Raw genomic sequence first — 16,260 nt, 5'->3', positions numbered from 1 at the left:
GTGGACGTGTTTTTCTTGGTATTTATAGGTCTGTGACACGTATCCCAGAGAACTGTACGTCCCCCGGGCAGCAAGCAAGCCAGTGATTGTTGGCAGCTCCAAGTTCCGAAGCAAGGGGCGGTTCCCGGCTCTCTCCTACTATCATCAGGACACGGAGGTAGGAGGCGTGCCTTCTGGTTTGATCAGTGTGACGTTGACTCCTCTTCAGGTCCAAGTCACTAAAAGAACGCTCTTTTTTACATTAAAAGGTTATGCATAGAGAAGTGCTAACTTTTGGTTTAATTACGTTTTTGAGATTTTATAACAAAACTGTACTGAAATACTGAAATTTTAATACTTCTTGTCTTTTCCTGTCCCTTCCTTCCAGTCGTGACTTGGAAGCTATGTGATTAGTGAACAGATGGGTTCTTCTTCCATTCCTGTGGTTCTCATCTCATCCTGCTTGTGTTTGAGGAAAGCAGATCGTTTTGATAGGATGCCTGTTGAGAGAAGGGAGAGAACCGAGGGCCTGTTGGGCTCCCACGTTAACAGGAGCCCAGGTCAGGGTCTGCCAGCTGGGGAGGCAGCTTAGAGGGCGATGCTGCGGGGAGGCTGCCTGCCACAGCAGCACTTGGCTTTGCAGCCTGCGGGTGCCTGCTTTGTGTGCGTCTTCAGGCTTTGCAAGGCAGAGCTTGGCTTCACTGGCTACCGGTAACTTTCAGAGAGGGCAAGTCACTTTCCCTGTACACTACAGCAAGCAAGTGGAGGAATTATATGCCATTTCTCACTTCCAGATTATGGTGGCCTGAATCTTTTTCTTTGAGAGCTTTTAGAATCTTCTTCAACCCCAGTGTTCTGAAATTTCACAGTGATATGCCTTGGCATGTCTTTTTAAATTCTATCTAGAAATTTGGGTCTCAGTTTCGGGAATTGCTTCTTTATTTCTTTGGTAACTTCCTCTCTTCTGTTAATTTTCTTTGAACTTTTTATTTTATTTATTTATTTATTTTTGAGTTGGAATCTCATTCCGTCGCCCAGACTGGAGTACAGTGGCCGCTCCTGGCCACCACAGCCTCAACCCGCTAGGCTCCGGCAATCCTTCCGCCTCAGCCTTCCAAGTAGCTGGAACTACAGGTGTACGCTACCACACCTGGCTAATTTTTTATTTTATTGTAGAGATGAGGTCTCGCCAAGTTGCCCAGGCAGGTCTCGAACCCACGGGCTCAGGCAATTCACTCACCTCAGCCTCCCAAAACCCGGGATTACAGGCTGAGCCACTGGGCCCGGCCTGAACCTCTTACTTTTTAAAAAAATTTTTCTCCTCTGTTTTTCATCCCTTTCTGTTTTCTGGATGATTTCCTCAACCTTATCTCCAGTCTGTGTTTTTGGATCTTTTATTTTTGTCGTAGTGTTTTTAATATCCAAGAGCTCTTCGTTATTTTCTGAAATTTTTTAGATAGTTTTCTGCCCTTGGACGTGATGTTTCAGTTCCTGAGAATATTAAAGGTCTTGAGAAAAGAATTCTCAGGCGTCACCCACTTAGTTCTCCTTTGGCTCAGAGTCCCGTTTCTTCTGTTAATTACAGTTTTTATCATGCCCGTCCTCCCAGTGCCTGATTCCATGACTGGCTTCTGTGAATGCTGCTTAGAGGTTTGTGTGTACGAGTGAATTACAGCTTCAGATTTCTTCTGTTGTGGGAGTTGGTTTACTTGCACAAGACTCCTTCAGTTGTGGTCCCAGTGTGTATAGTAAGTCTGGCCATGATCCAGGTGTGAGAAGACGGAGGGGAGGATCTCGCATCGTTACGTGGGTCCAACCTAATGCTCCTAATTTGGGGGAGTATAGGCTTCACCATACCCACAGCTGTGTCTTCAGGTCCATCCTCTTCACAGAGTAAACTTTGTCCTCCAGGCGAGGGAGGACGTGAGTCTTAGCGAGTCCTGATGCAGGCATTCAGTTCTGTTTTCAGTCATTCCCTGCCCAGGCCTTCGGAAGTACCAGTTCTGGGCCTCTGGGGTTTTGCTGCGCAGAGACCTTGCTTCTTTGACCCAGCAGAGTTGACAGCTTTCTCTGCCCTGCTGTCTCCTGTCATTTCCCCAAGTTTCATTGGCATCTCTCTCCTCTCTTCTCCCCTTCTGTGTCCTTGTGGCTTTATATGTTGACACTTTCTTGTTAGATACCCATTGCAACTTTTCTTGTTAGACTCTTGTTTTGAAAAGGAGCGGAGGTAAGAGTTTGAAAGAAAATTTCTAATCTGCTTTTCACAATTGAGTCATAGGGAGGTTACCTGGTGCGGCCTCTGCTGACACACCCATGTTTGTGTACATTGCTTGTCAGAATCCTGGGCTGAAATAGACTGGGTGCCCAACTCAGCAGAAACCAGGAAGTTCGCCTGAAAAGAATTTAATAAGGCCGTCCTCATTGTCTTCTATTCTATTAAATTTTCATGGTTTTACTTACTCACATATGGAAGCTTAAATGGTCACAAAGATAGAATAACAGGCACTGGGGATACCAAAAAAGGGGGAGGTGAAGAAGGGGTGTTGGGGTTCCGAAATTACCTGTGGGGCACAATGTTCACTATCCGGGGAATGGGCCACCTGAGACCCAATTCCTAGTGCGACACAATAGACACAGTAGGACCATGTAACCAACATGTATGTGTACCCCCTGAATCTAAAGTAAAAATGAGAAAAAAAATTCATGGTTTTAAGTCTTAATTTTTATTGCTGGGAAAAAAGCTTCATTTCTTTATTTTGCTTCCTGACTCTGTGCTTATGTCTTACACACTTTCACAACAATTTTCTGCTCCTCGATAAAGAAAGCACACCTGATCCTGTCACAAACACGTTTTGCATACATGGAACCACCATAGGCCCTGCTGATGTGGTTTGTTTGTTTTTTTTTTTTTTTTTTTTGGTTTTGGACAATCTCACAAGAACTTTAGGTCTCACAGCACAAACCCCTCAAAGTCTACCTGGGCACACACCACATGCAGACTTTACTGCTTTTCCAGCCTTCTTGGTATGTAGGTAAGCAATTCTATCACCAGGGATTCAGGACAACCTGGTTTTATTAGAGGCTGTATTGTAGGAAAGCCTACAATGGTCTATTAAACGCTGACCATCTGAGTGCCTTTAGACAGTGTCCCCAGAAGAGGAAAAAGGAAGTCCTTGTGAGTTCAAAGGTCAAATAGGACTGCCTGGGGTCTAAATGTAAAATATGCAAATGTGTGAATTTACATGTAGAAATTCATTGGAGAAAATTCATTGGAGAAATTCCCATTGGAGAAAAAAATCTACATCTGTTTTTTAATCTTCTTAGGTCCTTACAGTAGATAATTCTTGCTTTCTTAGACTATGTTTTAACCCATATTTGAATTGGAGCTTGTTTTCTCATGTCTCATTTTATATGAAGATTGCCACTTTCTAATTAGAAATCTGACAGCTCTCAGAAAGTCAGAGTTCAAATGTTACTACTTAACAATTCCTGTTTTGTATGTATGGACTAATCCTTACGTGAACTTCACTGGAAAGTGTCCTGTCATCTAAGTAGAGCAGAATGCAGCTTTCTCTACAGGAGGTTACTTAATCAAGAATCTACTGGGTGTTGCTTCTTAGGACCTAACTTCTTTTCATCAAACTAGATAAGGAAGCATTTCGTGTTCTTAGGAGAAGAGAATATTGGAAAAACTTAGGGAACATCAAAATATTGAAATAGTATTTAATTAAAAGAGAACTTCAAAGTTAATGTCTTCTAATTGTCATATTTGATTTGAACACTTTTGGGTTTTTTTCTTTTAAGTGTTTTAAAAGACACATTTTGGAGATCTTCGCATAATCTGTTTCCTGTCTTTTCAAAACTAGGCTGCCATTTGTCGGTGTAGTCAGCCACTGTCAGGATTCAGTGCCAGGTGCCTGGAGGATGAACATTTGCTTCAAGCCATCAGTAAAGCCAACCCAGTCAATCATTCCATGTACGTCGTGGACACCAGGCCCAAAGTATGTGTCTTAAATACATGCAGCCTGTCAGTGGCACTCTCTCTGTTACTTTAATCAACAGGAGTCAATACACATGCTCATATGTAAAATATTAGAGTCCTGGTGTTAAGCTAATCAAGACTAAGGATACTAAGGAAGTCAATCTTTTATTTAAAGGATTCCAACAGAGAAAACCAGTTTCCCAGTAACCCAGGTCGTGATTTCTTATGTCTTGCAATAGGTATATATGTCGTGTGTGTGTGTGTGTGTATGTATAAATTCAGTAAAGCTGAATTTTATATTTAGAACTCTTATTGGTGTATACATTTTATGTTTCAGTAAAGCTGAATTTTATATTTAGAACTCTTGTTGGTATATATTCCTTTTATGTTATTATGAAGAAATACTAAATAGTGTGCATTGTAAAAAATCTAATTCTTATTACCTTTTTGTAGATTTTTGTGTGTGTGTGTTGGAGTCTCACTCTGTCACCCAGACTGGAGTGCAGTGGCCGCTCCTGGCCACCACAGCTTCCACCTGCTGGGCTCTGGCGATCCTTCCGCTTCAGCCTTCTAAGTAGCCGGAATTACAGGCATGCGCTACCACGCCCAGCTGATTTTTTGATTTATTGTAGAGATGAGGTCTCGCTGCCCAGGCGGGTCTCGAACCCGCGGGCTCAGGCAATCCACTCACCTCAGCCTCCCAAGGGCGCGAGATTACAGGCTGAGCCACTGAGCCCAGCTTTGTAGAATTTTTAATTGGCAAAACACTTTGTAGTAAGAGGATGGACCTTGAAATGTTGAAGAAACAAGGAAAGCAGATAGTGAGTTAACTTAGGAAGCATTGAGCTAGAGAATTATCGATGCTAAACAGGAAGTCAGCTTGCTTGGCATCTGTGGTATAGAGCTACATTTTTATCATTGGGATAGATGTCAGAATCCCTTTTTCTTTTTATTATCGCAGTTAAATAACCAATTCATATAGGATTCTAAACCTAAAGTAATTAAAATCCTCAATGGCAATAGCTAACATTACTTTTAATTTTCATTATAGCATCGCATGCAGAATTGGTGGGCTACACAAAAGGACTTTGGCAGAATTATAGTGAGGATTTCTTCAAAAATCTGGAATGATGAGAAAATAAGAGAAAGCGATGAGAAACAGCGAGTGAGCAACTTAGAACATAGCTATTTTAGGCAGCTTTGCAAAAGGAATGGTGGCTATTTAGAAGTGATCCTCATCTCACAAAAGAGAATGACAAAAACAGAAGAGCAGATTAATTTACCCCAATAAAGAATTATTTAAAAAGTAGAAATTGATAACTTGATAGTCTTTACTTTTGCTAAGCATAAAAGACTTTCTTAGGAGTTAAGAGTGTTGGTGATGTCTCCTTTAAGAAAAATTTTGTAGCCGGGCTCGGTGGCTCAGCCTGTAATCCTGCGCCTTTGGGAGGCTGAGGTGAGTGGATTGCCTGAGCCGGCAGATTCGAGACCCGCCTGGGCAACTTGGCGAGACCTCATCTCTACAATAAATCAAAAATTAGCCGGGCATGGTAGCGCACGCCTGTAGTTCCAGCTAATTGGAAGGCTGAGGCGGAAGGATCGCCAGAACCCAGCAGGTCGAGGCTGCGGTGGCCGGGAGCGGCCACTGCACTCCAGTCTGGGCGACAGAGAGACTCCAACTCAAAAAAAAAAAAAGAAAAATTTTGTTCTATTTCCCTGTCTAATCTGAGTTGATTAACGGGTTAGAACTTTTTTCATTGATATTAGATATAAGGGGTAGTTGAAATATGAGATCTTTTGAAGATGAGGTCTGACAGTGACTTGTTTTCTCAGGACCTAATAGCTGCTAGTCGTATAATTATCTTATACACGGAAAATATATCTTTCTTTGATTGTTTTATTAGTTAAATTTAGAATCAAGTAGTAATAATGTGGAAGAGTTTTTAATCGCTAACCCTGAACTTTACTTTAGGTGCTGAAGTAACTAGAGAGTCAGCAGGTACCAGTTAACTGTACTTGTTGCCAGCCTGGGGCTCCCGCCCCCCTGAATGAAGGGCTGCTTTTTCTTCCAGTTGAGGTTGATTCAGCCAAGTTCATAAGAACTTTTAGTAAAGTATAGCAGCGTACTCTATGAAATGCTAGTCAAAAGAATTAAGCATGCCAAATCCTAAGGAAACCTCTGATCACATTTTGATCTGATAACTGACGGCGGGCCTAGGGCAGTCTGTTTCTCCCTAGAGACAATTTTGTTTTGGGCCCAGTTCTCAGAGCTATATCAGGATAGCAGATCACATGCCATGTTATGTGATGTGTGGGCCTCCAGTAATCTCGAGTATGGAAAACCTCAGGTGATCCGAAGCACATTTCAAACCTGATTTTCAGAGTCCTTGTGGCTTTCTGAAGGGTCCGGTGCTCTAGGCTGGTTCTGAAGTGAGGCTCAGATTCATTCTGTATAAGAACAGCTCTAGGCTGTGCTCAGTGCTGAGTCATGTAGGATTTAGGTAGGAGACATCTCTTTCCTTTTAATTCTGAAATTTTACAAACATGTGGGCAGTGAATTGGCTCCATGGCCTGGTGGGAATGTCTTGTCTGGACCTCTCTATTGTGTAGAAATCATAACTTTACAGTATCCTTCTTTACTATTAATAGCATATGCGACATTGTTACTTACTAAAAAATGGCAGCTTACTCAGTTTCGATGAACTCCTTTAAACTCTCTCCTAGCTAAAATATGGCTTATAAGTGTTTTCATGACATTTTGGTAAATGAATGTAAAACAGAAAAGTAATGTGTCTCTAACTTTCTAAAATTTTTAATCTTAGCTGAATGCAATGGCCAACAGAGCAGCTGGAAAAGGTTATGAAAATGAAGACAACTATTCTAATATTAGATTTCAATTTGTTGGAATTGAAAATATCCACGTCATGAGATCTAGCCTTCAGAAATTATTAGAAGGTATGATCATTGCTTACTTTTTAGGCAGCTTTGTCCAATAGAAATCTAATGCCAGACACATGTAATTTAGAACTTTTTAGCATCACATTTAAAAAAGAAAATGAAACAGGTGAAATTAATTTGAATAATACCCTTATCTAATGTGTTACAAACATTATTGTAACATGGAATCTGTATACAATTCTTTATTGGTAGTGAGATATTTTTCTTTTCACCAAATCTTGGAAATGGGTGCGTGTTTCACACTTAAAGTCCATTTCAGCTGGACAAGCCACACTCAAACATTCAGTTGCCCCTTTTGGTTAGTGGCTGCTCTACTAGACAGTTTAGTTGTAAGGATTTCACAAACATGGCTTTGTTAGATAGATATTCTTGAGTAATTAGTGCAGTGAAGATTAATGTATGGTAATATTAGTTCCATTTAACTAGCAAGGTATTTTTCTAGTCATGGAATGGAATTTTAAAAATTAAAATGTAAGATTAAATACTTGTGCTACAATTTTCTTTGAGATTGAGACATTCTTTTGAAGCAGGGAATAACACAAAAATACACCCAGAAATCCATGCTTGAGCTTTTGATGGCATCTTCTCATTTATAAAGAAGGTTGCCTGTTTATCTTGTCCTTGTCTTTCTCAGTTCACTCACCTCGAGGGATCTTGAAAAAGACACATGGAGACTCTATCCCTGTTCTCACTGAAGTGTTTTACCCTTCTTCTAGTCAATGGAACCAAAGGGCTTTCTGTCAATGATTTCTACTCCGGTCTAGAGAGCTCAGGATGGCTTCGCCACATCAAAGCTGTCATGGACGCTGCAATCTTCTTGGCCAAAGTAACTATTTGTCTTCTGGATTTGGGTTTTATGTTAGTTGGGAAGAGGTGAATTTATTCTGTTGGGATTGCTATCTATTCCAGCCAGATAACTTTTATCATTCTTTACCTTTTTAATGAGCTTCTTTTTGTTTTAAACTTTATTTTTTAAATTTTTTAAATTTTTTTATTTTTTGAGTTGGAGTCTCACTCTGTCTGGAGTGCAATGGCCGCTCCCGGTCACCCAGCCTCGCCTGCTGGGCACTGGTGCCCCTTCCGCCTCAGCCTTCCAAGTAGCCGGAACTACAGGCGCGTGCTACTACGCCCGGCTAAGTTTTGATTTATTGTAGAGATGAGGTCTCGCCAAATTTCCCAGGTGGGTCTCGAACCCGCGGGCTCAGGCAATCCACTCACCTCAGCCTCCTAAAGGCGCCGGATTATAGGCTGAGCCACCGAGCCCGGCTTGTTTGAAACTTTAAAAATATAGGCCAGGTGCGGGGGCTTATGCCTGTATTTCTAGCACTTTGGGAGGCTGAGGCAAGAGGGTTGCTTGAGGCTAGGAGTTCAAGATCAACCTGGGCAACATAGCAAAACCTTGTACCTACAAAAAATAATTAGCCAGGTGTGGCGGCACTCAGTCCCAGCTACCTGGGAGACTGAGACCTGAAAATTGCTTGAGCCTAGTAGGTTGAGGCTACCATGAGTTGTGGTGATGCCACTGCACTTCAGGCTGGTCCATAGAGTGAGACCCTGACTCTTTTTTTTTTTTTTTTTTTTTTTTTGAGTTGGAGTCTCACTCTGTCACCCAGACTGGAGTGCAGTGGCTGCTCCCGGCCACCACAGCCTCGCCCTGCTGGGCTCCGGTAATCCTTCCGCCTCAGCCTTCCAAGTAGCTGGAACTACAGGCGCGCACTACCACACCCGACTAATTTTTATTTTATTGTAGGGTTGAGGTCTCGCCAAGTTGCCCAGGTGGGTCGCGAACCTGCAGGCTCAGGCAATCCACTCACCTCGGCCTCCCAAAGCGCTGAGATTACAGGCTGAGCCACTGAGCCCGGCCGACCCTGAGTCTTAAAAAAAAAAAATTTTATAGCACTTAATGTAGAGACTTAAAAGAGATTCCTAAAAACTTTGAAGCAGCATTTTTGTTTGCTTTGTGTTTATGTTGTTATCTTGTTTTGTTTTTTGGAAATTCTGCTGTGACAGCATTACCATTGCAGGCATAAGTCTTCTTTACAATGTAATACCAGCTGCTAGAATGGTTTTTGAGTAAGTGGAACTTAATGGTGTACCTAAAAGGAACTCAGCTAGAGTTTGAGTCTGTGCTTTTTCTTTTCAGGCAGTCGTAGGTGAAAGTGCAAGTGTGTTGGTCCACTGTTCGGATGGCTGGGACAGGACTTCCCAGGTGTGTTCCCTAGGCTCTCTTCTGTTGGACCCCTACTACAGGACGGTCAGTGGATTCATGGTAAGGATCAGCTGGCTAGATCAGTGGTTCTGAAGTGGGAGTAACTTTATGCCCAGAGAACCAGTGTTAGGAGACAGTGCTGCTCTAAAGGAAGGGATGAGACTGGCATCTCCCGTAGAGGCCAGGGATATTGCTGAACATCCCACAAGGCACAGGTCCACCCCACAGCAAAGAATTGCCTGGCCCATAGCATTAGCACTGCTGAGGATGAGAAACCTTGCATTAGACTAATTTCCATTTTTGCCACCTCTTTGGCAAAAAACTTTAGATTTAAAAGGTTTTTTTTTCTTTCTGTAAAATGTTGCAATAAAAATATTCAGTATTTTCTCTTTCATCTTTATCTAACAAATATATCTAACATGGTAAAACAAGACACAAATAAGAGTACTTAAAAATTATATTCTGGGCCAGGCTCGGTGGCTCAGCCTGTAATCCCAGCACTTTGGGAGGCTGAGGCGAGTGGATTGCCTGAGGGTTCGAGATCAGCCCAGGCAACTTGGCGAGACCTCGTCTCTACAATAAATAAAAAATCAGCTGGGCATGGTAGTGTGCCCCCAGAGTTCTGACTGCTTGGAAGGCTGAGGTGGAAGGATCGCCGGAGCCCAGCAGGTTGACACTGGGATGGCCGTGAGTGTGCCACTGCACTCCAGCCTGGGCGACGGAGTGAGACTCCAACTCAAAAAAATAAAAATTATATTTTGAAGGAAACTATTTAAAATACCTTCATTTGTGAGTGTGCTAGTATTTAGGCGTGTTTCATGTCTGAAGATTAAATTTCTAGTTGAAGATTTTTTGCTTTATAAAGATAAAGTGCTAGCTCTTGTTTTGTGTTTGTGTTTAGACAGATGATCAGATTAACTTATGCTTTCAAAAGTTATATCTTAACTCACGATGAGTAACGTAAATGAAGAGATGTTAGAATGTTTTCGTAAGTTTAGAATTGTTAAACGCAATGCTGTCCGTCTTAAGGCCAGGGAAGCTGTAAAATCACCAGTCCCTTTCCATCACCGTTATTTGTGCTATTAACACATGGGGTCTGGGACAGGTCAGACGAGTGCTGCTAATAAGAAAGTGGAGTTCAGCTTACCCTGAACTCCAAGAGAGGGAGGATTGTCGTCACCACGTTCGGCTTAATTGTTAGCATCAAGATAAAGTCGTGTCATGAAGGACTGGGATGGATGTGAGAGCTTCTCAGGCAGCAGGGACAGCATGACTCTAAGGCAGAGGAGCTCCTTCAGGTGACTGCAGGGCGTATATGGCGGATGAACTTCAGAGGAAGATGAAGGTGGCAGAGTGAGGGCCTGTGGGAAAGGAGGCTAGTGCTGCTGAGGTCTGCTTTTGAAAGATGGCATGGTGTCAGGAAGGCAGAGGGGAGTGGGTGTGGACGCTGGGAGGCCCATGTGGAAGCTGTCATGATAATTCAAGAGAAGAGTGAGCCGGAACAAAGGTGGAACACACATAAGGAGGGGAGTCAGGGAGGGCTGGGCAGGGGTTGGGTATGGAGCAGAAGGGAGGAGTCCTCTCTCCGAGGCTGTTTTCTGGGTTCTCAATCTGTTGCTGTTACTGAGTCAGAAGGGGACACGCTTAGGGAGAAGATACCGAGTTAGGTTGTAGACACAGCTGTTAGAAGAGTGTCAGAGGTCCCAGAATGAAATCCAGCTCCAGCCCGAGGACTGAGTGCCCAGGGCACATAGGTGTTGAAGGGATGGAACCAGGATTCAAGCCTGTGTGAGTACTCCGGGAACAACCTCTGTGACCATGTCACTATATGGCCTTATGCTGAAACCAGAGAGGTTTAAGACAAAATCAGAGAATCTAGGACAGCAGATTTGACACTGTGAAAATAATGTGCCTGGTGGTCTGATAATGAAATTAAGGCACACTAAATACTAAGAAGATGTGTTTCCTTTAGATGGAAAAAGCTAGAAATCTGTGATTTCAATAGAGTTGCTAAGTAGAGAAACTGTGACGGAAACAGATAAAGGCAGTCCACTCACAGGGAGGCTATTAACATTTGGATTTGAACATAGACATTCATTTTCATTGGGCTTTTTATCATCTACTTTTTCTTGAAAAAAGTATTGTGTAAGTAGGGTATAAGTAAGACAGAGGTTTGAACATCCCCCCAGTATACATCAGCATTCCCCTGTGTTAGCCTTCTTGGCTTATATTTTTTTAGCCTGCCTTCCATGGCATATCATCTTTGTAAGCAAAACACTTGAATATAATGCTGCTTTATAACATGCACTTTTTACTTAAAATGTAATAAATTCAACCGAAATAACTTAAGTCATAAAACTATTTTTTTTTTTTTTGAGTAAGTAGGAATTTATTAGAAGACAGGAAACCTCCTGGTAGTGGGAGGGGACCCAAAAGAGGATTGCCCCACAAGACTACTTTTTAAAAATATATCTTCACTCTTTATGCTGCCTCTAATCAAGGTTCTGGCTGTCTTTTGCCTGTATTTTTGTTTTGTTTTATTTTATTTTGTTTGTAGCCATAAATTAAAAGGCAGAGGGGACTGGGAGTGGAGACTGGGAGGCCTGTATGGAGTCTGTCATAACTCGAGAGAGGAGTGAGCCAGAACACACATGTAAATGCTATTTTTAAACAAAAAGAATTTGATCCATTCTAAACAAAACAACGGAAAATAGTCATAAGTGGATTTTACTTTTTTCTTGTTAAGGTTTTGATAGAAAAGGACTGGATCTCTTTTGGACATAAATTTTCAGAGAGGTGAGTCACCATTATACATTTATATATTTTGCATAATTAGAAAACAGCTAGAGTGCCAGAATGCTTCTGTTCCTCATGAACTCACATGTGTGGTGGGAGGTGAGACTGTTATGGCTTTGTACTGTATTTTATGTGAAGACAGGTTTCCTTTTTTCTGTAATTTTTGTGGTTTTTTTTTTTTTGTTTTTTTTTGAGTTGGAGTCTCACTCTGTCACCCAGACTGGAGTGCAGTGGCCGCTCCCGGCCACCGCAGCCTCGACCTGCTGGGCGCCGGTGATCCCTCCGCTTCAACCTTCCAAGTAGCTGGAACTACAGGCGCGCGCTACCACGCCCAGCTAATTTTTTATTTTATTGTAGAGATGAGGTCTCAACAAGTTGCCCAGGCGGGTCTCGAACCAATGGGCTCATCACCTCACTCACCTCTGGCAATCCACTCACCTCAGCCTCCCAAAGTGCTGGGATTACAGGCTGAGCCACCGAGCCTGGCTTGTAATTTTTTTTTCAATTTTAATACCTTTGTTAATTTCCATGGCTACTTGCTACCTTTCTTTTTGGCTGGATTACAATATTTGGAAACGGTAACGTGTCCTTTAAAATTGTGGTTAAAAATTCATAGATATAAATGGTTTCAATAAAAAGATTGTTTTTCTTGTGCTAATGTAGCAGCGTTTAGGATTACTTTTTGTACATATGTTTAACAATACCTGAATAATGATGGACTTTGTTCAGAGGCATTTTTAAAAGCTTATACTTTCTGGGGGGGGTTAGGTGTGGCCATTTGGATGGTGACCCGAAGGAAGTCTCACCAGTGTTTACGCAGTTCTTGGAATGTGTTTGGCATTTGTCCGAACAGTTTCCACAAGCCTTCGAATTCAATGAGGCATTTCTTCTTCAGATCCACGAACATATTCATTCATGCCAATTTGGAAACTTCCTTGGAAATTGTCAGAAAGAAAGAGAAGAACTCAAGTAAGATGATTTGATTAAAAGGGTCTCCTTTTAGGGAATCCTATTTAGTGGAAGTCTAACGTGGTTGAAACTTAGTAAAATATCATGATGAAACGAAATAGAGCTGAATTTTATTGTGAAGATTTTATTGTCTGTATTTCTGAAACTAAATGTCCTAATCTCCATCACCTCAGGATAATAATTGTTTTTTTGTTTTTTTTTTTTGAGTTCAAGGAGCTAGAACTACAGGCACATGTCACCATGCCTGGCTCATTTTCTTTTATTTATTATAGATTCAAGGTCTCACCAAATTGCCCAGGCCAGTTTCAAATCCCTGGGCTCAGGCGGTCCTCTTGCCCTCTGCCTCCCAAAGTGCTGGGATTACAGGTGTGGCCACTATGCACGGCCAGGATAATAGTAAAAGCACATTTTAAAATGTGTTTTGAATTGCGGCATACCTGTAGAAAAGTTCATATGACAAAAGCATGAAGCTCAGTAAATCTCGCCAAATCACGGACCTCTGTAACCAACACCCAGAGTGAGAAATGTTGCCAACATTCTGGAAGCTCTCCTCATGCTCCTCTTAAGTCTGTATCTGTATTTTAGAGCAGAGATAACTTTACATTATTTCATTTCCCAGAAAGTATGGGTCACGGCCGGCTCAGTGGCTCAGCCTGTATTCCCAGCGCTTTGGGAGGCCGAGGTGAGTGAATTGCCTGAGCCCATGGGTTCGAGACTCGCCTGGGCAACTTGGCGAGACCTCGTCTCTACAATAAGTCAAAAAAATTAACCGGGTATGGTAGCGCACACCTGTAGTTCCAGCTACTTGGAAGGCGGAGGCAGAAGGATCGCCAAAGCCCAGCAGGTCGAGGCTGCGGTGGCCAAGAGCGGCCACTGCACTCCAGTCTGGGCGACAGAGTGAGACTCCGACTTAAAAAAAAAAAAAAGAAAGTATGGGTCGCTAGTTTTAAAGTGGTAAAAGGTTTTTAACTGTTGGTTTATTTGAAGATTGAGGCTTAGAGCTCTTCTCACGTTTCTAAACAAACAATTCTTTGGGGAAAATATATGTGCCTGTGTTGGCTACCGTGTGTCTGTCCCTGAGTAGCGTCTCAGATAAGCTCTGCGGCACTGTACTTGACCCTCGTTCATGTTCTTTCCTGGCCAGTCTTTAGGGGTACGTTTCTTCCATGTTGATGCAAGGGACACCTCTGGGGTAGGTCTGAGAGGGCCTGTGGATGTTTTCAGGTGGACTTCTGAGTGGAGGTTTCTCAGGAGGCCATGAAGAGCAGGTCTAGGCTCCTGAACATCCAAGGAACACGTGGGAGAAGTGGAGTCTGGTGATAGGTTGGGGACAGCCATGTGCTCCCATTCCCAAGGGAATTGACAGCGGAACTGAGAACATGCGGGGCATTTAAGGCTGGGTGAGGGTCCAGCAACTGATAGGGTATGGTGGAGGTGGACGAGTCACAGAATGCGAAGACTCGAGCTCTGTGCTGCACTGATTGACAGTTGCTTATTCCAGCTGGAGCCGGTGACTCGTCTGGAGTACAGAGCTGTTTAGGCAAAGCTGTTCTTCTCAGGTAGTGCCAAGCATTCTCAAAAGATGGGAGGATGGAGTAAAAGTGAATCTTTCGTAGGGGTTGTTCTCCAGGAACACACCTCTGGGTCACCATAGGGGTCATGGAAGAATGAGAAGCTTCTCTACTTTTCCCCTGGATCCCTGCATTGTGTTAACCTGGTAAATGAACTGTCTGTAACCATCTGACCTCTGCCCACCTACTCTTAAATTTTTTTTTTTTTTTTTTTGAGTTGGAGTCTCACTCTGTCGCCCAGACTGGAGTGCAGTGGCCGCTCCCGGCCACCGCAGCCTCGACCTGCTGGGCTCCGGCGATCCTTCCACCTCAGCCTTCCAAGTAGCCGAAATTACAGGCATGCGCTACCACGTCTGGCTGATTTTTTGATTTATTGTAGACATGAGGTCTCGCTGCCACAGGCAGGTCTCGAACCCTCGGGTTCAGTCAATCCACTCACCTCAGCCAATTTTTTTTTTTTTTTTTTGAGTTGGAGTCTCACTCTGTCACCCAGACTGGAGTGCAGTGGCCACTCCGGGCCACTGCAACCTCGACCTGCTGGGCTCCAGAGATCCTTCTGCCTCAGCCTTACAAGTACCCGGAATTACAGGCACGCGCTACCACCCTGGCTAGTTTTTGATTTATTATAGATGAGGTCTCACCAAGTTGCCCAGGCAGGTCTCGAGCCCGCGGGCTCAGGCAGTCCACTCACCTCAGCCTCACAAAGCGCGGGATTACAGGCTGAGCCACCGAGCCTGACTGGCCCACCTACTCTTAGGTTTGCAACTTAACTGGCGTTTAAAACTCTTGCACAGTGTCCTGATTTACCCATCTCCCTTTTCGCACCCACTTCTACTTACACGGGCTCTTGCCCTGTAACACTTGCCTACAGCCCAGGGACAGGTGGAGAGTAGGGCCAGACAGTGAGGTAAGTCAGTGTCCTGTTCGTGTGCACATGTGGTGACTTGAAGCAGGGGGAGCAGAGACCAAGTGTTTGAAATTGTGTGAGTTGAGAGAGGTCCCTCTCAAAGAAAGTACGTTCAAGAAACATGACTTTATCACATAATTATGAATGAAAAGGGCAAAGGGAATACAGAATTCTGAGATGGGAGGTCAGACTGCTTTGGAAGCGATTGCCTGATTTATAGGAATGGTAACTAGCACGAATACCTTGCATCTATAGAAAGATCTTTATGCTTTTCTCATTACCTTGAGGTTGAAAGAGAAGACTTACTCCCTGTGGCCTTTTCTTTTGGAAGACCAGAAGAAATACTTAAATCCTCTCTACAGTTCCAAGTCGCAGAGCTTTACAGTTCTGGAGCCAAATACAGTGTCTTTCAATTTTAAGTAAGTTGGCATTATTGAAATATTTATATTTGATTTTTCTCAAATATGTTTTATTGAAACTTTTTTTTTTTGGCCATAAAGGTTTTGGAGAAACATGTACCACCAATTTGATCGAACATTGCATCCGAGGCAGTCTGTGTTTGATATAATTATGAATATGAATGAGCAAAATAAGCAACTAGAGAAAGATATTAAAGACTTAGAATCCGTAAGTATTCCAAAGGATCTAATAGAATAGACTTGCAATATGAAGTTAGTTCAGTTTGGTATTAGACTAATAGTGCTTGTGTTGTCAGTGTAAGTCAGTATACATGAACTCTTCTGAGCACATATGGTTTCTTCAAAATCAGGTCGACTCTCCTATGAATGTGTTAGTTTGAATCACTTGTTCTGCTTGCTTGCTTTCTTCCTCTCCTCTCCTTTCCTTTCCTTTCCTCTCCTTTCCTGTCTTCTCCTCCCCTCCCCCTCCC

General features: G+C 42.9%; 1 protein-coding gene across 1 annotated transcript in view; it reads left to right on the top strand.

Moving 5' to 3' along the window:
• The window catches only part of MTMR6 (myotubularin related protein 6), a 38,700-nt gene that overhangs the window by 17,818 nt on the left and 4,622 nt on the right, over nt 1-16,260 (top strand). The window contains exons 5-14 of the mRNA XM_021712396.1: nt 29-157; nt 3,846-3,980; nt 5,013-5,126; nt 6,784-6,916; nt 7,636-7,745; nt 9,063-9,188; nt 11,875-11,924; nt 12,693-12,893; nt 15,659-15,790; nt 15,872-15,998. Coding sequence (XP_021568071.1) covers nt 29-157; nt 3,846-3,980; nt 5,013-5,126; nt 6,784-6,916; nt 7,636-7,745; nt 9,063-9,188; nt 11,875-11,924; nt 12,693-12,893; nt 15,659-15,790; nt 15,872-15,998 — 1,257 coding nt within the window. The remainder of the gene's footprint in view (nt 1-28; nt 158-3,845; nt 3,981-5,012; nt 5,127-6,783; nt 6,917-7,635; nt 7,746-9,062; nt 9,189-11,874; nt 11,925-12,692; nt 12,894-15,658; nt 15,791-15,871; nt 15,999-16,260) is intronic.

Source organism: Carlito syrichta, unplaced genomic scaffold, assembly GCF_000164805.1.
Source record: "Carlito syrichta isolate Samal-C Ts95f unplaced genomic scaffold, Tarsius_syrichta-2.0.1 Scaffold303232, whole genome shotgun sequence".
Lineage (NCBI taxonomy): Eukaryota > Metazoa > Chordata > Mammalia > Primates > Tarsiidae > Carlito > Carlito syrichta.
Note: the sequence above shows the minus strand (reverse complement) of the source record. Positions and strands in the feature narration are given on the sequence as shown.